Source organism: Balaenoptera ricei, chromosome 5 (assembly GCF_028023285.1).
Source record: "Balaenoptera ricei isolate mBalRic1 chromosome 5, mBalRic1.hap2, whole genome shotgun sequence".
Classification (NCBI taxonomy): domain Eukaryota; kingdom Metazoa; phylum Chordata; class Mammalia; order Artiodactyla; family Balaenopteridae; genus Balaenoptera; species Balaenoptera ricei.
Genome location: NC_082643.1, coordinates 23,792,738 through 23,817,431, shown reverse-complemented (window position 1 = coordinate 23,817,431; position 24,694 = coordinate 23,792,738). Strand labels below are relative to the sequence as shown.

The window sequence follows — 24,694 nt, the reverse complement described above, 5'->3', positions numbered from 1 at the left end:
TGCAGAGGTGGGGCTGATGCAGCTGGTCCAGAGACCTACCTAGAGGTCTTGGAGGCCTACTGGGGAGGCGGGGGTAGACTGTAGCTCACTATGGGGGCAAGGACACTGATAGAGGAGGCACCAGGGAATTTTTAATTTTTTATTTATTTTATGTTTTAATTTTCTTTATTTTTTATTTTTGTTTGCCTGTTATGGTTCTGTTTTTGTTATTTCATTTTTATTGTTTTTTTCTAATATATTTTTTATTTTTCTAATTTTATTTTAGTTTTCATTCTTTGTTATTGTTATGCTCTTTTCTGTTAGTTGCTTTTATGGTGTTTTGTTTTTGTTTTTGTTTTGTCGCACTGCGTGGCTTGCAGGCCTTGGTTCCCAGTCCAGGGGTCAGGCCTGAGCTCCTGTGGTAGGAGCACTGAGTCCAAGCTGCTGGATTAACAGAGAACTTCAGGTTCCAGGGAATATTAATCGGTGTGAGGTCTCCTGGAGGTCCTCATCTTGGCACCAAGACCTGGCTCCACCCAGCTGCCTCCAAACTCCAGTGCTGGACGCCTCATGCTAAACAACCAGCAAATCAGGAATACAGTCCCACCCATCAAAAAAAATGAGATGACAAAAAAGCATGTTACAGATGAAGGAGCAAGGTTACAACCTGTAAGACCAAATAAATGAAGAGGAAATGGGCAACCTACCTGAAAAAGAATTCAGAGTAATGATAATAAAGGTGATCTAAAATATTGGAAATAGAATGGAGGCATGGATCGAGAAAATACAAGAAATATTTAACAAGGACCTAGAATAACTAAAGAACAAACAAACAGTGATGAACAACACAATAACTGAAATGAAAAATACACTAGAAGGAATCAATAACAGAATAACTGAGACAGAACAATGGATAAGTGAGCTGGAAGATGGCGTGGTGGAAGTAACTGCCATGGAGCAGAATAAAGAAAAAAGAATGAAAAGAAATGAAGACAGTCTCAGAGACCTTTGGGGCAACATTAAATGCACCAACATTCAAATTTTAGGGGTCCCAGAAGAAGAAGAGAAAGAGAAAGGGTCTGAGAATATATTTGAAGAGATCATAGTTGAAAACTTCTCTAACGTGGGAAAGGAAATAGCCACCCAAGTCCAGGAAGCGCAGAGAGTTCCACACAGGATAAACCTAAGGAGAAACATGCCAAGACACATATTATTCAAAGTAACAAAAATTAAATTGAAAGAAAAAATATTAAAAGCAACAAGGGAAAAGCAAAAAATAACATACACAGGAATCCCCATAAGGTTATCAGCTGATTATTCAGCAGAAACTCTGCAAGCCAGAAGGGACTAGCAGGACATATTTAAAGTGATGAAAGGGAAAAACCTACAACCAAGGTTATTCTACCCAGAAAGGATCTCATTCAGATTCGACAGAGAAATCAAAAGCCTTATAGACAAGCAAAAGCTAAGATAATTCAGCACCACCAAACCAGCTCTACAACAAATGCTAAAGGAACTTCTCTAGTTGGGAAACACAAGAGAAGAAGAAGACCTACAAAAACAAACCCAAAACAATAAAGAAAATGGTAATAAGAACATACATATGGATAATTACCTTAAGTGTAAATGGATTAAATGCTCCAACCAAAAGACATAGACTGGCTGAATGGATACAAAAACAAGACCCATATATATACTGTCTACAAGAGACCCACTTCAGACCAAGAGGCATATACAGACTGAGAGTGAGGGCATGGAAAAAGATGTTCCATGCAAATGGAAATCAAAAGAAAACTGGAGTAACAATACTCATATCAGATAAACTAGACTTTAAAATAAAGCCTGTTATAAGCTGCAAAGAAGGACACTCCATAATGATCAAGGGATCAATCCAAGAAGAAGATATAACAATTATAAATATTTATGCACCCAACATAGGAACACCTCAATATATAAGGCAAATGCTAACAGCCATAAAGGGGGAAATTGACAGTAACACGATAATAGTGGGGGACTTTAACACCCCACTTAACACCAATGGACGGATCATCCAGACAGAAAATAAATAAGGAAACACAAGCTTTAAATGACACAATAGACTGGATAGACTTAATTGATATTTATAGAACATTCCACCCAAAAGCAGCAGAATACACTTTCTTCTAGAGTGCACATGGAACATTCTCCAGGATAGATCACATCCTGGGTCACAGATCAAGCCTCAGTAAATTTAAGAAAATTGAAGTCTTATCAAGCATGTTTTCCGACCACAATGCTATGAGATTAGAAATCAATTGCAGGGGAAAAAACTGTAACAAACATAAACACATGGAGGCTAAACAATATGCTACTAAATAACCAAGAGATCACTGAAGAAATCTAAGAGGAAATTGCTGTATTCTTTTAGTTTTTGCATTTCTGAGAAATTCTTTCTCTCCCTTATTGTAAATGATAATCTTGCTGGGTAGAGTATCCTAGGTTCTAGGGTTTTCCCTTTCAGAACTTTGAATATATCATGCCACTCCCTTCTAGCCTGCAAATTTTCTGCAGGGAAATTGGCTACAGCCTTATGGGGGTTCCCTTGTAACTGACTGTTTTTCTCTTGCTGCCTTTAGAATCTTCTCTTCACCTTTAACTTTTGCCATTTGAATCATGGTATGTCTTGGTGTGGTCCGTTTGGGTTCATCTTGTTTGGGACTCTCTGTGCTTCCTGTACCTGGATATCTGTTTCCTTCTTTAGGTTTGGGAAGTTTTCAGCCATAATTTATTCAAATACATTTTTTTTTTTTGACATTTGGGGAAAACTTTATTGCTCTTGATGGAACATAGCACCAGTTCAATGAATAAAAGATTGTTAGGATTAGTCACCTTTAATCAACAATATGCATTTATACGAAAAGTGCTTAAAGCCATAGTTCTGGAAAAAGTTTCTCTAGTTGCGGCGAGCGGGGGCTACTCTCCGTCGCGGTGCACAGGCTTCTCATTGCAGTGGCTTCTCTTGTTGCGGAGCACGGGCTCTAGGTGCACGGGCTTCTGTAGTTGTGGCACACGGGCTCGGTAGTTGTGGCTCACGGGCTCTAGAGTGCAGGCTCAGTAGTTGTGGCGCACAGGCTTAGTTGCTCTGCGGCATGTGGAATCGTCCCGGACCAGGGCTCGTACCCATGTCCTCTGCATTGGCAGGCGGATTGTTAACCACTGGGCCACCAGAGGAAGTCTCTAAAGGGGTGTTTTTATGTGGGAGTGTCCTGTGTATTCTGTGTGTTCACTGTTTTTGGTGCAAGGACTGGTTTTGGTAGGGATGCCAGCCACGCCTTTCCTAAGAGTGTGCTGGCTGTTTGCCCCTTGGCTAAGGGGGAGTGGCTGGTGTTGTAATGTCTAGGGCCCGTGCTGGATGTGAGCTGGGGCTTCCTCCTTCCCCTGTGGCTGTCACCGCCCTGTCAGGGGCAGGGCCTGCTGCCCCGCTGTTGGAGTAGAAGCCCTGAGGGTTGGGTTTGGTCAGGTCTCCTTGCCCTTGGGTGTGTGCCCTGCCCCAAAGGTGATGTATGTGCCACCTGTGTAGGCATCCACGGTTCCGCTTAAAAGCAACCCAGGGCCACATCTCTTCCTCTGTTGTGTTTGTCCCAGATCTAGTGCTAGGCTGTGGTGTGGAGCGGGCTGGGACTGGGGGTCGGGGCGTTGTGTCTGCAGGAACTGAGGTGGCTGTGTTGTTGCCTGAGATCTGGGCTGCCTCTGGGGCAGACTTCTCCCTGGATCTGTGTGCCCAGGTCTGGTGCCAAGCCACGGTGGGAAGAGCCAGGGCGCTGTCTCTGGGAAACAGCTGCCGCCTGCTCCTGCACGCTTCCTGGGCCCGTCTGCCCGAGATTCAGAGCTTAGATGCTGCGTGCTCTTGCGGTGCCGCCCCGAGCGCGTGCTGACGATGTCTGTCACGGCTGGGCCGCCGGCCCAGAGCACGTGCTGACAGGGGTCTCGGTGGCTCTACCTAGGTCACTCCCCAGGCGCCCCAGTCTGTCTCTGTGCAGCTAGACCGAATCTTCGCCCAGATCTCACAGCAGGCGTGCGAGTGGGCAGGAGTGGGCAGGACCTGGTTGGTTGACCCTTCGTATTGGGAAGTGTGCAGTGGTGGCAGCTGCCAGCTCAAGGCCTTTTCTGCCCTGACCGTTAGCATGCCTGCAAGCGTGCACACTCCCTGCGAGTAAAGTCTAGGCTTCTCCAGCCCTCCTGTCTGTCCCAGCAGATTTCCTGATAGGCAAGGGGTCTCGTCTCCTCCTTGCAGGACCCCAGGACTGGGACGCCCAGATTACGAGTCAACCGGCTCACTCCTCTGGGCGAGGGTCCACCCGTGCGGACCTTTTTTCCTTACAGATCTCTCCCAGGAGCACAGGTCCCGGCCTGATGCTTTTTTCCCGCCCTACCCAGTTACATGGAGATCTTTCTAGCAGCTTTGGTCGTATAGGATTTCTTCTGCCAGTTCCCAGTTAGTTTTCTGTGAGAATTGTTCCACAAGTGGGTGTATTTTTGATTTGTTTGTGCGGGGGGGGGGGGGAGGTAAGCTCTGTGTACTCCTACTCCACCATCTTAATTCCCCTCCTCAAGGCAAATGTCTTTTAAGAATTTTTTTTTTAGGGCTTCCCTGGTGGCGCAGTGGTTGAGAATCTGCCTGCCAATGCAGGGAACACGGGTTCGAGCCCTGGTCTGGGAAGATCCCACATGCCGCGGAGCGACTAAGCCCGTGCGCCACAATTGCTGAGCCTGCGCGTCTGGAGCCTGTGCTCCGCAACAAGAGAGGCTGCGATAGTGAGAGGCCCGCGCACCGCGATGAAGAGTGACCCCCACTTGCCGCAACTGGAGAAAGCCCTCGCACAGAAACGAAGACCCAACACAGCCATAAATAAATAAATAAATAAAATTTAAAAAAAAAAAAAAAAAAAAAAAAGAATTTTTTTTAAAGTGTGTGTGTAGGGGGGGAGATGTCAGAAACTAATGAATTTATAAAGGAAGAATAAATTAATGAATGGACATAAATATATGCTGACAACAATTTATAAAAGGAGAGAAATAATGTTGTATATACATTATTTCTGTAAGAGAATAGTTAGATCCAAAACGTTCTTTCACAGTTTGTATGTGGCACCGAGGTTAATAATTTCTGCCATTTTAGTAGATTTATTTTGCCACATTTGCTGGCATAGAATTGGATGTACTCACTCTTGGCTTTGGATTTCTGAGAAGGCTTTTCTGTTAGTGGTTATGCAGACATTAATAGAATGGGAAGACCAGCATCCGGTCCTTCTGCTCTGTGGCTGCAAAGCACATTCCAGAGAGTGAGATGGAAAGAGGTCAGCTCACAGGATTGCATCTTCCCAGTTTAGAATCAAGAAAACAGCAAAAATGGTAATACTCTCAATCACATTCACTAAAACTCTTCTCATTTTTCCTCTTACTTGACTTTGGAAAATAAACAGGAAGATTTTGTTCGCTATTGGAATGAAACTGAACTGGAGTACAGGAGAGAGAGATATATTTCCCAAGCATTCCTAAAGTGACACAGATTTGAGACAAGAATATTCTCTGGGGGAGCAACGTAGGATAAGGCCATCTTGTTCAACACTTTAGGAAAGTGTTTTTGAAAGTTTATGATAAAAAAAAAAATAAATGAAAAAAATGTCAGTTGAGAAAGGAGTCTTAGAAGGCTGTCGCTGTAATTAATACACGAGGAAGGAAAAGCACAAGACTGTCTGGTCAGCTAGGCTGGGCTCTGAGCTTGTGATCAATAAGCTGAGGGGGACTAACCTGCCCTCGGATAGGGGCCAAACAGTGAACAGGCTTTGCAGAAATAAGGGCATCACATCACTGTGTCATGTTTTATAACTGTCTCTCATTTTCTTTAGACAGAGGTTACTGAATCCTGCCATGAAAAGAAAGTATGCAACAATGATGCAGCTGAACTCCTTAGGTCAGGTCTCAGCCTTTGCACGGGATTTATTGAGCACCAGCTTGTGCCGCGTTGTGCTATGTATGCAGTGTGTGAGTACAAAGGATGACAGCAACACCAAAATGGCCTGGAAATCTGGGGAAATGGGATGTTGGGACCATGGAAATTTCTGGTTGAGAACTGGTACTCATTCCTGTCTCATAATGTATGTGGGAACAACCCTTTGTTCTTATTCGGTAATGTTACTTATCACAGCTTTTGTAAAATTTACTGGATCCTGGGAGACAATTCACATGTTCCCTGTAGTTGGAACAGAGATTATTGGCAGGCCATCCTACAGCTATTTCCTTCTGTTCTCTGCTAATAGAAGTGGCTATGCGTCCAGCCCCAGGGACTGAATCATAGTTGGTTATACTAATCCTATTCTCCTTTGCCAGTGATTGGTCTAGGGTTAGGCATGTGACTCAATTCTGGCAAATGAAACATGAGGTGATACTTAATGTGGGGTTTTGAGGGAAGGTTTTCCTGCCTGATAAGAGAGAGACTTGAGGAGAAACCCTATGCTGTTGCCGAAGTTAAGAGGCTGTTGTGTGAGGCCTGATACTTGGAGCTGCTGCAGCCTTTTTGTGACCTTGAAACATTGTTGACATAGGGGGATGTCAGAGATGTTGAACTACTGAACTAGCCTTGTAATCATCTCACTCTGGTCTTATAAAAAAATAAGGCCTATTTGTTTAATCCAGTTGTAGTCAGGTATTCTGAGTTTATAACCAAAAGCATCCTACAACAGTTAAAGGTATGGGCTTTGAAATCACACATACATATGTTTGAGTTCCAGATCTACCACTAGTAGGCTGTTTGACATTGCATATAAGTTACTGGGTCTTTCTGTACACGTGGGATAATAATAATCATACCTCATATGTTAACTGTGGGGACTAAATGGGTTGATGCATAGATATCGATAGCATACAATACGTATTCAATAAATGTTATTATCATTATCATTACCTGTGTTAAGTCATCAAAGAAAGCCTAGGGAGGTGGGCAGAACTGGCACTTGCTCAGGGCATTGGATGAGGGTTGGAAACAGCATTATCCAGGGGAGCCCATAGGAGTGAGGGGGCAGCAGTGGCACCTGGAAGGGGAGAGGTAAGGACCTTGATTCCGTCTCAGAACTGTCAGCTCATCACTCTGCCTGGTCATTTTTTTAAAAATTTATTTAATTTATTTTATTTTTGGCTGCATTGGGTCTTCATTGCTGCATGCGGGCTTTCTCTAGTTGTGGAGAGCAGGGGCTACTCTTCGATACTGAGCACGTGCTTCTCGTTGTGGTGGCTTCTCTTGTTGTGGAGCATGGGCTCTAGGCATGTGGGCTTCAGTAGTTGTGGCACGCGGGCTCAGTATTTGTGGCTTGCAGACTCTAGAGCGCAGGCTCAGTAGTTGTGGCGCACGGGCTTAGTTGCTCCACGGCATGTGGGATCTTTGCGGACCAGGGATTGAACGTGCGTCCCCTGCATTGGCAGGCAGATTCTTAACCACTGCGCCACCAGGGAAGTCCCCTGCCTGGTCATTTTGAAAGTACGATTGCAGAAAGTGTGGTTCAGGTCTTACACAAGTCATATTTGGCCAGCAGATGATTTTGTAGGCCCAAGCAGTGTTTTTAAAAGTTGGATTACTTATTAACATTTTTAAAAGGCAAGATTCCATGTAAAATCTAGATCTATCTCCGATCTTCTTGCAATGATATTTTAAAAAGAAAGCCTCTATTTGTTTAATCCACTCATAGTCAGGTGTTCTGATTTTGTAATCAAAAGTATTCCTGTGGATAAAGGCAGGGCTTGGAGGTGAGACATAGCCGGGCCTTGGAGAGGGCAGTATGGGCTCTTGCTCTGATATTAAACCTCCAGTATGCAAGTTTGGCTCTAACACGTACTGAACTTGGACAAATCACTTAACTTCTAAGCCTCAGTTTCCTTATCTTTAAGATGAGGTTAATAGGAATTACCATCTCATAGAATTGTGAGGATTACATAAAATAAAGGATGTGCAATGCCTAGGATGGGTAAGTGAGTTGTAAATGCTGGCTTATGATGATTATTCCTCAAAGAATACAGTTGGCTGTGGCTGGGCTGATCAGGCCTCGGGGTCTTACGTTTTCCTTGCCAAAAGAAACAGAATGATTTAAGTTTTCTCTTCCAAGGGAAAATAATCGTCAGGCTTCTGTGACCTGAGTTGGAGGAGAAATTTTCAGTCAGTAAGCCGAAGAATTTCTAAATTTCTTTCTTTTGGTAAGCCTCCTTCCAATTTTACTGACGCAAAAATTTGAGTAGCAAGAGGCATGCCAGCTGTTCGGTGATGGTGCAAAGTTCTGCTTCTTCCAGCAGAGGCCTCTTGTGCACAGGAAATGAGGCTGGTGGTGGCTGGAGGGGACCCTGGGCCAGGGCACTGGTTTCCCAGAAGCTCCCCCAGAGTAAAGCGGGGAGGGGAGTCTAAGGAAGAGCTTGTGGGGACTCCTCCCACCCTGACCCCGTCCCCTGTCCCCCGTCCCCTGTCTCCTGTCCAGGCTTCAGAGAGCTGGATGCCAGTGTCCTGGAATTCTGGAGTCTTTCTTGAAAGAAAGAGACGGGGAGAGAGAAGGAGAGAAAGAAAGAGGGATGGATAGAGGGAGAAAGCGGGGAGGAGGGAGAGAGGGAGGAAGGAAGGCAGCAGCTTTGTTTAAGCTCCAGGGCTCAGAGGCAGGGCACCCATGAGGGCTGATGTCAAGGGTCAGACCTGCAGAGAGACTTCCTGCTCTCTGCCTTTCAGTTTATTTCGTTTCCCTTCATTGTTGCTACCTGGGCAAAAAGGCATCTGAATGATTTTTAATCCTAATTTAACTGCTATGGAGCTATGCAAACTTGGCACAAAGCCTCCGGAATAGCTGCTTGATGGGGGAGAAGTCAGATGATCTCTTAAAAGTCACGGTAACGGAGAGTGAGAAGGACTGAAACCGTGAGTTACGGCCTGGTTTGCAGAAAGGCCCAGACTTCTGGTGATGGAGGGAGCGATGGAGGGTCCTTCCTGCTCCGGCATGGCCTCTTCTGTCTAAGGGGGTGGCCCCGTGGGCATGTGGGTGACTTGCTGGCCACACATTCTTTCTTGAAGCTTTAAACCTGGAGTCTCTTTGCCTTTCAGAACTAAAACGGTCCCTGGCACATTTGCTGTGTGCATATGTTGATCATCATTCAAGACGTGCTTTTGGTGAGCTAGGAAAGCAGTCAGGGCCAGATGGTGACTCTGACCTTCCCAGATCAACACTGGGAAGGAGAAGCCGGCTAAGGGCTGCTTTGGCATCAGGCTGACTTGCCCAGTCGTCCATGAGCACATAAATACTTCCTGAGCATGTATGTCCCCGTCTGTGGGAGAGGTGAAGTCACCCCTGGTGCTGGGGCCCAGGCAGTGATGGAAGGGGTGCGGGGGGTGGTACTTAGGAAGGAGACGGGAACGTTTCTTTGGGGCAGCACTGCTCCGGTGGCGGTACCTGCCTGTGGAGCTGCGGCGGGTCTTCACGGGGATGTGATTGCGGATCCTTCGGCCTCTCTGGGCCAGGCTGTGCTTCAGCTATGAGACAGGATTCTGCATTAACATGGTGCCCCTTGGGGGGCATTTTGGAGGCCCTGGCTTGAATTTTGGTGGGATGGAAGGGACACAAGGGAATGGGCAGAACCAGGCAGGGTGTTGAGATGAAGCTTCTGAGGGCTCCAAAGCCAAAGAAGGAGAGTGAGGCTGAAGGAGGATGGGTAGGGAGAGAAAACCAGCATGACTCCTGTGGCCCCTCTGGGGTTCATTTGCGGAGACTAGTGTGAGTGCCTCACGTACTGAAGCTACCGAGTCCTTTGTTGATGGGATGCCGGTTTCCCGCTGGTTTCCCAGCCTTCAGTGCCAGCACTTGGGCGGCTTCGCCTACCCCCTCTTGGGCACGTCTCTGCCACCTTCCCTTTCAGAGCAGCTGTGCCCTCCGTGATTGGCTGTGGAGCACAGTGTGAGCACTGATGGCTGAGTCCAGCCCCTTACACTGGACTGGGGACCTCCAGGCACATCAGCATTGTTTTCTTTCTGTGGAAAATGGCAGGAATTACTCCCCCTGCCTGCTTTTTACTTCTCAGATTGTTATGAGAATGAATATTTGAAAATATCTTGTAAATGACAGCATTCACGTTTACAAGTTTTGCTTTTATTTATTTATTTTTTTAAATTACAAAAGGAAGTTTATTTCAAAAGCAAAAGAGAACATTTACATTTGAACAAAGTGACAAACTGGTTGTCCTGCAAAAGAAAAAAATTCATGGCATGAAGTTTCTCTTTTAAAAGCTTTGAAGCAAAAATAACTTCAGTTGTGCATTCTTGCCTTAGGAAAGGGAGGGAAAACTGTAAAACAGGTTTGGAAAGAAAAAATCTCTCTCTGGCCAGAGAATAGACCTAGCAACACGGTTATCTGGTATCCGGCATCAACTCGTCACCCTCCCTGAGCTGATGCCATCGTATTCGAGGTTTCCTCTCACCATCTTCAGCACCAGCTCTGCTTTCTGAGTCCCAAGAAGGAAGCCTGGGAGATGGGATTGCTAGAATTCAGTTTCATCTGCTAGTCTTCTGCCAGTTCTCTGCAGACTGCAAGAAAGATGAACTTGCTTGTCCCTCTCCTTTGAGTGGGATCCCAAGCACCACGGCCACTTGAAGACCTTCAACTTTGGCATCAACATGCCCAAGGGCTCTTGCACGGCATTTAAGGGCCTACAGACCATGGAGGCTGGAGAGCGGGAGTCCTCCTGAGTCAGAGCAGGGATAACAAGACTTTGCTGCCGTAACTGTCACTCCCCTCATCCTACCTGATCTAATACCCTTGGTCATCTCTGAGGATTTCCTTAAGAGAACCTGTGACATTGTCCTTACAATGCATCTTTCCTTCTTAATCCAGGGAAATGATTTTGCCCTTGGTGATGGCCATTTACCATGATTGCAGGTGACTCAGAGTGAGTGGATGTTTGCACACAAGTTGGAACTCGAAGGAACTTCAGGTTCAATCTCCATCCTTTAGGTAAGGAATTTTGATTTGTGCCAGAAACTGGGACCTGTTCGCCAAAGGCAACCCCCCTCCTAATATTGGGAACAAAAGTAGATCACCCACGTAGGTAGCCTCCCAGCTCTTGGTGTGGCCATGGGACTAAGGTTTTGTTCCCGTGCAGTGTGAGGGAGGAAGGGGCCCATTCTAAACTCCCACACGTACTTCTCCGTGCTCTCCCTTCCAGCTGACTGGACCATTACCCCCAGCAAGACCTTAGGAGCCAAGGGTTGGAGGGAGAGTCACTGTCAGCCTGGATCCCTTCATGACTATGTGGAAGAGAGACGCCCTACTCACCCCTGTCCCCTTCTGCAAGTGTGGTTTATTAAAACACGTTAGTGGAGTCAGGAGATCCTGTGGTTAAATGCTTTATGTGTGCCTCAGTCTCCTCATCTGTAAAATTGCAACAGAGTTCTTACTTCACAGAATTTTTGAACAAGTAATATGGGATAGTGAGTGACCACTCACTGTAGTGCCTGGCAGGTGACAGATGCTCAAGAAATCTAGACTGAATACATATCTTCGTTCCTTGAGGGTTTTTGTGATATCTTAATGAAATAATCATTTTGGAGAGAGATATCAACATGGAAAAGCTAACTGTTGGAGGTGAGAAAATGCTGTCTCAGCCCCTTCCTCCCTCTTATTCTAAGAAACTTTAACAATTTGTGGACCTAGTCCCTTGTCCAGGGTAATGGAAGCAGGCTATTGAAGACACAGTGGAATCTATAATAACGGAGAATGCTATCCATTTAATTTCACGCCCCTCCTCAGCACCTCCCTCAACCCCAAACCCAACCGATGAACCTAGAAAACCCATGGACAGGAACTTGTGGTCTCTGGGATTGGTGGTGAAACAAAGCAGCAGCTATACTGAGGATTATAGGGAGGAGATGTTATCACGTCGTAGGTGTTTAGAAAAAGATGGCAATTTGGATGATTTGTTTAGATGATCTTTAAGGTATTGTCTAGCCCTAAGTTCTGTGATCCTTAAGAAAATAAAAGAATTTTAGTTTCATCTTCTCTTGACTTCTGTGCCTCCCTAAGTCCATTACCTGCGGAAGCACAATCAGAAAGAAAATTCCCCCAAAAACACAAAATAAGGAGGAGAAAGGGATGCAACTAGAGACCTCCAGTCTATGAATAATTCATAGTTAAGCATCTTAGCCTGTTATTACAGGGAAAATCAAGTCATGTGAACATTTAAGCCACGTATCTTTTTAGTGATACTCTGGGTTCACTTTGCATTTTGCCTGGGGTACATTATGACTCCATCATCCTTATACAGATTTGTATGGATTTTTTTCTTTCTCTCTTCAATACAGGACTTCAGGTATGGCTAAAGAACAACCTGTGGAATCAGACACACCTGGATTTGAATGTGGGGTGAGTTAATATTCAGATTATCTGTTTCCTCATTGTAAAACTGGGGTTAAATATGTACCCCATAGGGATGTCATGAGAATCATCACTAGAATTCATTAAAGCAAAGGGGCTGGCAAATAACAGATGCTCAAATCTGCTCAGCTCCTTCCCCTCTTTTCTCCTGCTAAGATGCAGAGGGTCCGGTTTGTGGGTTTGTGGGGCTGCCCTCCGAGACGGTGCCAGCAATCTCCTCGCCACATCCAACTACTGCAGGGGACGCCGGTGGGTAAATGAGCAGCAGACTGGCTTGCTACAGCCAAAAAAGAAAGACCGCCAATCCTGAGAAAGTCTAGGTTGTGCTTGCAGGGTATAGAAAGCGCAAAAGATGACGAAGGTTCTAAGGAAGCTATTTTTATTTTATTTATTTATTTATTTTTATTTTTGGCTGCGTTGGGTCTTCGTTGCTCCACGTGGGCTTTCTCTAGTTGCGGCGAGCAGGGGCTACTCTTCGTTGCGGTGCATGGGCTTCTCATTGCGGTGGCTTCTCTTGCTGCGGAGCACGGGCTCTAGGTGCGCAGGCTTCAGTAGTTGTGGCACGCGGGCTCAGTAGTTGTGGCACGCGGGCTTTAGTAGTTGTGACACGCGGGCTCAGTAGTTGTGGCTCATGGGCTCTAGAACGCAGGCTCAGTAGTTGTGGCGCACGTGCTTAGTTGCTCTGCAGCATGTGGGATCTTCCCGGGCCAGGGCTCGAACCCGTGTCCCCTGCATTGGCGGGTGGATTCTTAACCACTGCACCACCTGGGAAGTCCAGGAAGCTATTTTTAAATGGCTTCCTGCTGAGAGACAGCTTTCTGGGAAGGTTTATTTCAGGCCCATTGTAGCTTTCCACCTGTCTCCTGCATTCCTTCTGGTATTTTTCCCCATCTGCTGGTCCAAAATGAAAAACACTCCTTCCTCAGAGGCACAGACAGCGTTGGTAGCCTTTTTGTCTGAGCACCATGCAGAGGCTCAGGCCAGCGCTGCGATCTGGGAGGAGAGAGAGGAAGTTTCTGGAACAGAAGCAGGGCTTCTTATTAAAGTAGGGGAATGTTATTTTTAGTCTGGGCATGAGTTGCTTCATTGTTCCTGCTGCCGTCAGCTTCTCTTTAAAGTGACCTCCTGGTGTGGGAATTGTTGGGCTAGAGACCTGGAGACGGTAACAAGCCACCCCACACCTAAGGCTGAAAACATCAGCCGTTGTTTCATTTACTCCTGAATGTGCCATTGGGGCAGGCCTCCGCGTGTCAGCTAAGGCAGCGTGAAGGCTAGACAGGTGTGACCCTGGCTGGAATCCTCTCAAAGCTTCACTCCCTCACACGTCTGCTGGTTGACGCCGGCGTTGGCTGTGACCTTGGTGAAGGCTGTTGGTTGAACACCTACATGTGGCTTCTCCACGCGGCCACTGGCTCCCTCAGAGCATGCCTGGTGACTGGGTTCCAGGAGGGAGAGACCCGGCCCAGGGGGACTGAAGTTGTATTGCATTTTCTTACCTAACCTTGGAGATCCCTTAGCATCCCTTCTCCCCTTGTCACACACCCGGCTAGACGTACAGGGAAGGAACGTAGGCCCCTCCCCTGAGGAGGAGGAGTGTCAGCACGATACCGTAAGACTGGAGGCCTCGTCGTGGCCACCTGGAAAATAACTGTTTCTCACAGAGGAATGAACTGGGGGAGGAACGGAGGCACGGGTTTGCTGTTGGAGAATTATGGAGACTCAGAGCTACTGTTTTTTACTTTAAAAATACAACTTTCAAAAACTGGAATACAGGCATACCTCATTTGATTGCGCCTTTCTTTATTGTGCTTTGCAGATATTGCAGGGTTTTTTTGGTTGGTTTTGGGTTTTTTTACCAATTGAAGGTTTGTCGTAACCCTGTGTTAACCAGTGCCATTTTTACAACAGTATTTGCTCACTTCGTGTCTCTGTGTCACAATTTGGTAATTCTTGAAATATTTTGAATTTTTCATTATTATTGTATTTGTTATGGTGATCTGTGATCTTTGATGTTACTATTGCAATTGTTCTGCGGTGTCACAAACCATGCCCGTACAAGACGGTGAACCTAACTGGTAAATGATGTGTGCGTTCTGAGCCCTCCACCGAACGGCCGTTCCCCGTCTCTCTCCTTCTCCTCGGGCCTCTCTATTCCCTGAGACACAACAATGTTGAAATCAGGCCAGTTAATAACCCTACAAGGTCCTCTAAGTGTTCAAGTGAAAGGAAAAAGTTGCGCGTCTCTCCCTTTAAATCAAAAGCTAGAAATGATCAAACTCAGGAAGGTACGTCGAAAGCCAAGAAAGGCTGAAAACTAGGCCTCTCGCACCAGCCAGCCAAGCCAATTCCCTTCCATTCTTGAAGGGAATGAAAAGTGCTCCTCCAGTGAACACACCAAAGAAAGCAAAAGAGCCTTACCGCTGATAGAAGATCAAACCAGATACAGCATTCCCTTAAGCCAAAGCCTATTCCAGAGCAAGGCCCGAAGTCTTTTCAATTCTGTAAAGATTGAGCAAGGTGAGGAAGCTGCAGAAATGTTTGAAGCTGGCAGAGGTTGGGTCAAGAGGCTGAAGGAAGGAAGGCATCTCCATAACATCCAAGTGCAAGGTGAAACAGCAAGTGCTGATGTAGAAGCCACAGCAAGTTATCCAGAAGATCTAAGATAACTGAACGAGGTGGCTACAGTAAACAACAAATTTTCAGTGTAGATGAAACAGCCTTCTATTGGAAGAAGATGCCGTCTAGGGCTTTCATAGCTAGAGAGCAGAAGTCAATGCCTGGCTTCAAAGGACAGGCTGATTCTGTTGTTAGGGGCTAACGTACCTGGTGGCTTTAAATTGAAACCAGTGCTTACTTAACGATTCTAAAAACCCTAGAGCCCTTAAGAATTATGCTGAATCTACTCTGCCTGTGCTCTACAAATGGCACAACAAAGCCTAGATGGTAGCACATCTGTTTACAACATGGTTTGCTGAATATTTTAAGCCCACTGTTGAGACCTACTGCTCAGAAAAAGAGATTTCTTTCAAAATATGACTGCTCATTGACGACGCACCTGGTTACCCGAGAGCTCTGATGGAGATGTACAACAAGATTAATGACGTTTTCTTGCCTCCTAACAAACACAACACCCATTCTGCAGCCATGGATCAAGGAGTAATTTCGACTTTCAAGTCTTATCGTTTAAGAAATACACTTTGTAAGGCTATAGGTAGAAATTCCTCTGCTGGATCTGGGCAAATTCAATTGAAAACCTTTTGGAAAGGATTCACCATTCTAGATGCCTTGAAGAATAGTCATGATTCATGGGAAGAGGTCAAAATATCTACATTCCTACAGGAGTTTGGAAGAAGTTGATTCCAGCTCTCATGGATGACTTTGAGGGGGCCAAGATTTCAGTGGAGGAAGGAACTGCAAATGTGGTGGAAATAATAAGAGAAGTAGAATTAGAGGTGGAGCCTGAAGATGTGACTGAATTGCTGCAATCGCATAATAAATCTTAAAGGGATGAAGAGTTACTTCTTATGGATGAGGCAAGAAAGTGGTTTCTTGAGATGGCATCTATACCTGGTGAAGCCTGTTGAAATGACAACGAAGGATTGGTTTAGTGTGCCCCCAGCAGTGGGCTGACAAGTCCTTTGTGGAAGAAGGATCTGGGTTGCACCTCACAGTGTCCACCACAGCACCTCATTCAAACACTTTTCATTTCTCCTCTCCCTTATTTTCAACCTCTTGAGTGAAGAGTTCAGCAGGGCTTCGTGCTGGAAGGCTTTTCAATACTTTATGCATCACAGAGGCATTGGGAACACATTGAGGGTTGAAGAGGAAACAGTTTTGCATGAGATGAAGGAGGAAGATGAAGTGACACAGCCTAAATGAAATGAGCCTGGCAAGGATTTGACAAACCCAAAGCTTTCATCTCAGGTTGAAATATTTTTTTTTTGATAATTTTTTTTTGCTCATTTCTGGATCAAAAAATTGATTCTAGAGGGAACTGTGAATGTGAGAACCAGGCTATGGAATGATCCCGTGATTATAAGGAATAATCTTAGAAAAATATTTGTAGAGATCAAACAAGATGAGCTCATCAATTTACTTTTCCTTTTATTATAAAAGTAAAATAAAAAATAGCATTTATAAATCCAACATTTTTTCCTTTAAAGTATTTGATCTAAAAAAACATATTTACAATAGCAAAATGCAGCAAAGGGGGGAAATACCATTTTCAGCACTGATTGTAACCATGTTTAAATATTGACATGTACATATTCTTTTTTCAAATCACAGAGAGAACCACATTAGGAAAAGCAGTGAGCTTTTTTTTCTTTTTTTTTTTTTTTTTCAGCCACTCGGCTTGCGGGATCTCAGTTCCCCAGGGATCTGGGGATGGAACCCGGGCCCCCTGCAGTGGAAGCACCGAGTCCTAACCACAGGACAGCCAGGGAAGTCCTAATGAGCCTTTTTTTTTTTTTTTTTTTTAATCACACACCAATAACTCTCACTTTAAAATATCCCTTTTCATAATCCTTAATCTGAATGCACAAGTGTGCTTTGGACGGCCAGAAGGAACACCCAGTAGGGACCGTGACAACTTTTAATGACAGTGGGAAAGCAGCAGAGGGACAGCAGCAATGATAAGAGAAAGCAGCTGGTAAAGCTCCACAAGCTACCGCACTCCCAAAGAGGCGTCAGCCCAGCCGCGGGCTGTGACCATAGATACTATCGGTGAGTCAGCCGAACTAAAATTCATTTCAGAACTAAAGAAGAAATCCACGTTTAAAAGGCCTTGAATTACTTACACCCCAGAGCGAGCCAAGCAGGCCGGTATTCCTCGGAGCACCTTCGGATGCACTTCCTTCCTCTGGACAATGCGATGGAATTTCAGAGCTTTGGTTTACTTCGGCGTTGGAAGCAGCCGGCAGTCTAAATTTTGCCTTCTAGAGGTCCTTCCTGCCCGTAGTCGTGGGGCACTTTGTTAATAGTTAGCAACGAGCTGCCGCTGGTCAGAGACTCCGTGAAGCTGAGCTTGCGGAAGGATGTCTCTACGCCGCTGTCACAGATGCTGTCGTCCCGGAACTCGTCTAGGGGGAGAAAGCACGGACTCACGGGGGTGCACCGGGAACATGGCCCGGCCCTCGCTCCTGCGCACCTGCCATCCCCGCTGGGCTCCCGCGTGCATCTGGAAGGCTCGTGGGCTGCAGAATTCTGCCTGTTCCCCTCCACCAGTCACCATGGGCCCACCTACGCCGCCCCAGGTGTTGCTGCTGTTCACGGTGTGGGGGGGTGGGGACAGAAAACACTGGGCTTTATAAAAACTGTGAAAACGTCAAAGTCAGCCAAGTGTTTTCACCTCTCTTTCTTATAATCTAGCCTCATGTTTATCAGAATCCTTTCTGAATTCTCTAGACTCAAAGTGTACCTTTTTTTTTTCCCTTAGAAATTAGATGTATTTTCCCACCCACTGTATCACCTATTTTATAGCTGGGGAAATTGCTGAACGTAGGCAAAATAAATTGGTGACAGAAGTAGGAAATAAAAATGAGATCTCTCTCTGGGCCTCGTATGCTATTAGACACTATACACTGCCTCAAAAATATTCTGTTAGCCAAAAAAGTAAGATGATTTTGATGAAAATGAGTCTCTACTGGGCAATTAGGTCAGATTCTCCTTTGAGAAGTGTCTTTAGGGATCTGAGCAATGTGAATTATTTCCTATAGGGAGAGAGTGACCAAGGAAACAGAAGTCTACCGTACACGAATCAAAAAGCTATCTTCTTGTATGTTAAATTCCAATGTTAATGGCAGTGGCATGGCAATTGTTATTGATTGATTTATTCAACCCATCAATCTTTATGGGTTTCTGTTATGTGCTAGGAACTGTGAGGTATTTTAAAAAGAACTACAAATTGAGGGCTTAAGGCTTTTTAAAATATAAGTATTTATCTACTTCTTTGTGTAGACGGAGCGTCAGGTCATATGACAGGAGATGTGGGTTGTTTTCTGGTGGATACGCTATTCCTTTCTAAAGCGTGCACAACACCTGTCCTCACTCCCCTAGGAAGGGCCCTCCCACCCCAGCAAGGTGACACCAGTGCTGAAACTGAACGGCAAGAAGGAGCCTGCCAGGTAAGGACCTTTGCAGGGAAGGGACGAGAAAGCTCAAAGACCCTGAGCCTGGATCGGACTAGTGATCTGGGGGGGGGGGGCAGAAGGAACACGCGGCAGGGCAGGGGGCCAGGAGGAAGGGCAGGTGAAAGCGATGTTTGAAAGAGAGAGCAGATAAAGCAGGGACACGGTCTTTGCCGCTCACTGCCCCATCTTCAACGCCTGCAACACTGCTGGGTGGGCACGCGGGATGCGCTCAGTAGAGATCTGTTGAATGGCTGAGTGAAGGGGAGGGAGGAACGTCATTTCTAAAAAGAATCACACTGCCTGTTGTGTAGAGAGTGGACTGAAGGTGGGCGGATAGATTGGAAACAGGGAGACTGGCTAGGAGCTGCCGCAGGACTCGAGGCAAGAGATGAAGGTGGGCTGGATGGGGGTGGTCAGGACCGGCGAGCGTGCACACGCAGTCGTAACCTCTTGGAGGATGGCAGCGCTTGTGACCGCTGTGGCCAGCGCCGAGCTCTTGGGTATCAAGAGTCCGGGGCAGGTGAGGACAAGTAAGGAGGGCCTAGGATGGGGCTCTGGAGGCTGCAACTTTAAAAGGTGAGTGTGGAGGTGAGCGTGCTAGGGAAGAGCCCAGAGGGCAGGCTGTCTGAAGAGTGGTCCCCTGTGATACGCGCCGGGAGAGGCAGAGGAGCTGAGAAGGCTGGTGACCGGATCTGAGCAGACGCTGGCCCTCGTGAGGAGAGGAGGCCTGGTGCAGGGGTGGGGTAGAGGCCGACCACAGGGGCAGGGGGTCGAGGAGAGAAGTGAAGAGGTGGAAAGAATAACTCTACAAAATTCTTCTGGGAAGCGTGGCTGGGTAGGAGAACAGAGAAATCGGGCTGCGGCTAAAGGGGACGGGGGAATCAAGGGAATGTTTGTTTGTTGGTTTCCGTTTATTTGTTTTATGTTGAAAAGACGAGAGAAACTACAGCACGCTCGCTAGGCGATCTAGTCGGGAGGGAGAAAATGCTAAGGCATGAGAGAGAGGCGAGGGTTAGAGGAGCAGGACCTGGCCGGGCAAGAGGCGGGCCCAGGTGGCCTGGTGGTTTGAGGGTGCAAAGATGAGAGAAGTCTAGTTGTTTCTATGTTCTCGGTGGAGTGAGGCAAGGACACGGGATGAGTAAGGGGCAGGAAGGGGTGCTGGCAGTTTAGGAGGAGAGAGCATGAAAGAAGGGTTGTTAGAGCGGGAGGACACATTTGAAGGGAAACAGAGGACTGTGGTGCTGAGAGGCCATCAGGGCACGTGTTTTAGGTGGGGTGACGGGTCAGCGCTGTGAACGCGGGGAGGAGGCTGAAGGGAGAAGGAGAGACAGGACCACTGCAGGGGGGAGCCTGGGCAGCGGTGGGGAACGTCGCGGCGTCAGTCCACAGCCTGGGGCGCGAGTCCTGCTTCCACAGACCCGGATTTGCACATTTCTCTCTCTTTTGTGAATTTAAGAAGCGAGAGAAGTAATGCTGACCTTCACCACTCGCAGCCTGCTGTTCTGGTATTTACCGTGAACCTGAGCGACCCGTGTGTCCATGTGGCTGTTGTGGGGACAGCCCCTCCCCTGAATGGTAGTGTCCGGAGGGGAAGACAGTACAACCTATGGTCCCCGAGGGAGACGGATGTAGTGGACAGCGTGTCTGGGAGATGGTGGTGGGGAGGACCGGCCACAGCCCCAGAGGCTGAAGGCACCAGCCTGGCGGGGCGGGGAAATGTCTCGACCGCCTTTTCAGGCCTTTTTGTTTACCTATTTGCTGCCCTGTGGAGGCGGGCGAGAAGGGCAGCGAGTGGGCCTGAGAGGTGGTCTCCACCGGGCTGGTGGCCGCGCTTCCCGACGTGCAGAAGGCCTCCTGGATCACTTCAATGGCTTCGGTATAGCCCATCTGCCTCAGGGCCTCCACCAGCTCCTTTATGGTCCCCCCAGAGACCTGCGAGACAGAAATGAAGAAAGAGGGTGCTTCTGTGTTCAAAGCTGTGCAGGAACAAGCAGGTAGGCTGTAGACGCGACAGCACACCCCTTCCCCTGAGATGACAGCCGGCGGCCTGGGAGCTTGCTCTCAGGGCAGAGAGCAACTGAAAAATACGCTGTCTTTGAATCAAGTTTCCTGTTTCAGCTCAAAGACCACTCAGGAAATCACGGAGAAGCACTTTATAGTAAGCAGAGAGAGAGAGAGTGCTGAGGCAGTAAAACTCTACCCTGAGTGAAGTCTGCCCCGTACCCCTGAAGCTCTGAGAACTGAGAAACGAGCCGCTGATGAACTTCGCCATAGAAAGTGATTTCACCCCACGTTTTTCTACCTTTTCGCTTTAGAAATGAAAGCATCACCAGGTAATGGCTCCGCAAGGAGTCACGTCACTGGTTCCATGTGCTGACATGGGATCAAGGCATGTTCTTGGGGAGGGCAAGGCATGAAGGTTGATTACAGTCTTTCGTCTTTGTTCAGGGAGCTCAAAGTTCTGTGACCATCCTGACACTCTAAGTAGCATTTCTGCAGCAAGTCTCAAGGTGTCTGAAAACAGCCAAGGTGGGTTTCCTGCTGTCCTGGGTCAACCCTCCCAGGACACGGGTAATGACTGATTTTCTTCCTCAGAGTTAAGGGAGAAGGAAAGGGATTATGCTCCGGCCAATGATGTCAACAGAGCAAAGTCAAATAAACGTAGTCAAAGATGTAAGATGACGTGTTACCTCATAGTTGTCCATGAGAGTTTTGGAAGGAGCGGGACTCAGCCGGAAGGCATTATTTAGTATCCCCAAACCTAATTTCTGTGCCAGAGTAGCCCAGTTTTTGTCTGGATCAGGAATTTCTAGCAACTTGTAGAGCTGCAACTTTGCATCTTCAGTCAGCTGCTTCATGTCTCCTGAAGAAAATAAAGAAGAAACACGACCGTCCTAACCGACCCGAGGCACTCCGGAGGGACTGACTGCTGCCCCAGAGCCCACCCTCCCGCCCCGTGGAAGCAACCACGCTCCTTCCCTTGAAAGTCAGCAGCAGCCCACGCTGTCGTAATTTACAGCTGGACCTTCTCCGTGGCACCCCGCCAGGGTCTCCTGATTCTGAAAGAAGCCCCCCTCTCAGTGACAGGGTGGAGATGACACTGGGTCAAAGAACCTGCTTCTCCCACAACTCACCTTGTGCCAGTAAATCATCAGATGTAAACTCTGGCTCATAGGGTTTCCCATTTAATATGTCAAATACCTGTTGGGAAGAAAAACACGGGGAAATGTTACACATTTACAGGGACCATGAGGGAAATCTGCTTCTTTGTAATAGAGAACTCGGCATGTCCTCCTCAGGAGGGGCTAGGACCCCGAAGATGGAGGGCCGGGAAGAGGAGTCAGTTCCGTCGCCCGGGAATACGCGTGCCCTCCGCGGGGCTCTGGGCCCGGGAGGCTGTGCTCCTCAGCAGCTGCCTGAGGCGGGGAGGAAGACCCAACCCGGCCCCACAGAGCGCCACGGCCACGGCCACGGCCCTCGGAGGGGCAGAGGCGGTGCAGGCCGCCCAGTCAGCCACGCGTGGGCCGCGATGCCTCCCGAGAGCTAGGGAGGGGCTGAGCTCACGCCGGGCTGGGAAGCTGGTTCCGTGGCTGCCACTCCCCCCAGTAAAAAGGCTTCCGAGGATGAGCTTTACGAACTTGCTCAAAGTGAGGCGGACAAATGCTCACAGGGCTCGGGGTCAGCCTCCTGGCGCCATCCGCATGTTAACTGAGGGGCCAGAAAAGTCTTAGGCTAAAAGGGAAAAAAACCACAAAACTCCATAGCTACGGGGGCTTTCTGCGCTCTCTGCAAGTCACCCGGTGGCTGGCTGACCTGGGCGAGGACCACACGGGGTCACTGAAGTGGGTTATCTTTGTGTTCTGTGGTGAGGCTTCTGGGAAAACCAGGCGTTCAACGTAAAGAGAGCCGTGTGGTCTCTTGGCCAGGGTCACTCAGCTCAACCCACACGGCCCGCGAGGAGGCCGACGGGCAGCTTCCGGATTGGGCGCAGCACCTGCCCCTAAGAGGGTTACTCAGTTGGGCCGGGGGTGTGTGTGCTGCCCGCCTCCTCCCTCTGGCGCCCCTCCCTGGGCCCCAAAGACCCAGTAACTGCTTTCGCCTTCGGATCGCAGGTCAGCAGAGTCCCGAGGAAGCTTTAGGCTGTTTACTCTGTTTGTATTCGTGCAGACCCTCAGAAGAATCCCCGTTTCTTTTTATGTTCAGAAATCACTTACCGAAGTTCACGCTAACCGTAACATTTATCCTGGCTTCAGAAACTGAGATGGGAACGACTGCGGTGTAAGTTCAGAGTGGGTAACCTGTAACGTGAGTTTTGTGTTTCTCTCATCTAACTCTGATCTGATTAGGCATATACTTTTACACTCAGAACTCTGCTGACCTAGATCTTTCACAGATAGGCTTTTCAAGATACATACAGCTCTTGACAAGCAGACTTTCTTAAAAAATAACAGGCATGTGCTCTGGGGAGTAAAGACCGAGGAAGGCCACCTGCTCTGACGTCCCCGGCCCTGGAGCTCCCCCGGGAGCAGCCAGCACACAGGCGGAGCCACACTCACCTGCCAGCTGGTGGCCATATCCAGAGGAGTGGTTCCTGGCGGGACTCCTTCATCCTCTCCATCCTCGTCCCAAGAGTCATCCAGGTCGTACAGAGGCTCAAAGTTCTCCACCAGGGGATCTGCTCCTGCGAAGTCAAGTTACACAGCGTTAGGTAAACCCACATCTTGTCAACTTCTAACTGCCTGCAGGGGTCAGAGTCTATAAATAGATAAAACATGTTTATTTATAAACATATAAAACACATTTCTACTGAAATATCCAGAACCCTGCTTTTAAATTTAAAAATTTAAATTTAAATAAATTCTAATGCATCTTGACTGTAAAGGTGTATGAAGATACCCCATATGGCCAAGGACACTTTCAAAAACAAAAGACCTGGAACACGCTGACTCTCACATTTAACGCTATAGGAGAGTTTTCAAGTGAACGATGCATCTTTAACCCGAGGACTGACGGCGGCAGTTTACAGGGACTAGGGTACACGCTCAGGATTAAGGTCCTAAATGTTCAAATTGATGCCCAGCGCCACACGTTTCTCAGCTTCTTCACCTGCCTGCTCAAAAGAGCAAAGCTGCTTGCTGTCTAGTGCCAACCTGTTCCATTTTACTCCTGGGTACGGCACTGATCCTTAAACGCAAAATGCCAAGAAAACCTTCTGGTAGGAATGTGGAGTTGTTGAAAAAGTTAGGGCCAATCTTGGAAAATCTAGTCTGTTCCTTAGCCAGCAGCAAGAAACACCTGAAGGAACTCAAAAATTAAGGCTAGAGTTAACTTCTCAAAGGCTTAGAGAGACTATTTTTATTCAGGGAGTGTTTGGCTTGCTGCCTGATGAACAGTAGGAAGTTTAGCACGCTCTCCTTTTGGAAAGAGGACCTTGTTTTAATCTTGCTGGGAGGACGTCTGACTTCTGACAACTTCAATGATAGGGAGTGCCGAACGAGAGGATCTGCATGCCACTTCTCACTCCGCTCTCCCAGCTGCAGCCTGATCTCGGGGGCAGTAAGTGTCACCTGACCACGGAAACAGTAGAGAAACTAGGATGAACAATCTGCAGGACCAAAGATGGAGAAGCTGAACTAGGTCTGTTCCTTAAGTGATCTTCTTCATGACTCTGAGCTCAGGACTAGGTTTTTTTGTTTTTGTTTTTAAATTTTATTTATTTTATTTTTGGCTGCGTTGGGTCTTCGTTGCTGCGTGCGGGCTTTCTCTAGTTGCGGTGAGCGGGGGCTACTCTTCATTGCAGCGCGGGGGCTTCTCATTGCGGTGGCTTCTCTTATTGCGGAGCACGGGCTCTAGGTGCACAGGCTTCAGTAGTTGTGGCTCACGGGCTCTAGAGCGCAGGCTCAGTAGTTGTGGCGCACGGGCTTAGTTGCTCCACAGCATGTGGGATCTTCCCGGACCAGGGCTCAAACCCGTGTCCCCTGCATTGGCAGGCGGGTTCTCAACCACTGTGCCACCAGGGAAACCCAGGACTAGGTTTCTCTTCCGAGTTTCTTCATTTATATACTGGAGAAACTGCTACTTGCTACTCCTTTCATGGGATACTGAGAATTAGAGAGAAAGCATTCTTGGAAGGGTCAGAGCTTCTCGTCTGAAGGC

At 47.5% G+C, this 24,694-nt stretch overlaps 2 protein-coding genes across 23 annotated transcripts in view; one reads left to right on the top strand and one right to left on the bottom strand.

Annotated features, from left to right (window-relative positions):
* Positions 1–24,694, top strand: part of MANBA (mannosidase beta) — a 174,051-nt gene that overhangs the window by 130,457 nt on the left and 18,900 nt on the right. For 4 of the 21 annotated variants that reach the window (XR_009503231.1, XR_009503235.1, XR_009503230.1 and 1 more), the window contains exons 18-23: positions 5,222–5,370; positions 5,868–6,003; positions 10,869–10,988; positions 11,439–11,618; positions 12,335–12,395; positions 18,465–18,532. The gene's annotated coding sequence lies outside the window, so the exon portion shown is untranslated. Of the gene's footprint in view, positions 1–5,221; positions 5,371–5,867; positions 6,004–10,306; positions 10,829–10,868; positions 10,989–11,438; positions 11,619–12,334; positions 12,396–18,464; positions 18,533–19,994; positions 20,968–22,741; positions 23,294–24,694 lie in introns of those variants that run through there. The other 17 variants (XR_009503243.1, XR_009503242.1, XR_009503244.1 and 14 more) reach the window with 14 other exon arrangements.
* The window catches only part of NFKB1 (nuclear factor kappa B subunit 1), a 134,637-nt gene continuing 126,437 nt past the window's right edge, over positions 16,495–24,694 (bottom strand). For both annotated transcript variants that reach the window (XM_059922490.1, XM_059922491.1), the window contains exons 20-24: positions 23,095–23,219; positions 21,673–21,739; positions 21,229–21,401; positions 20,290–20,470; positions 16,495–17,488 (exon numbers count right to left, since the gene is read on the bottom strand). In XM_059922490.1, coding sequence (XP_059778473.1) covers positions 17,331–17,488; positions 20,290–20,470; positions 21,229–21,401; positions 21,673–21,739; positions 23,095–23,219 — 704 coding nt within the window. In that variant the 3' untranslated portion in view covers positions 16,495–17,330. The remainder of the gene's footprint in view (positions 17,489–20,289; positions 20,471–21,228; positions 21,402–21,672; positions 21,740–23,094; positions 23,220–24,694) is intronic.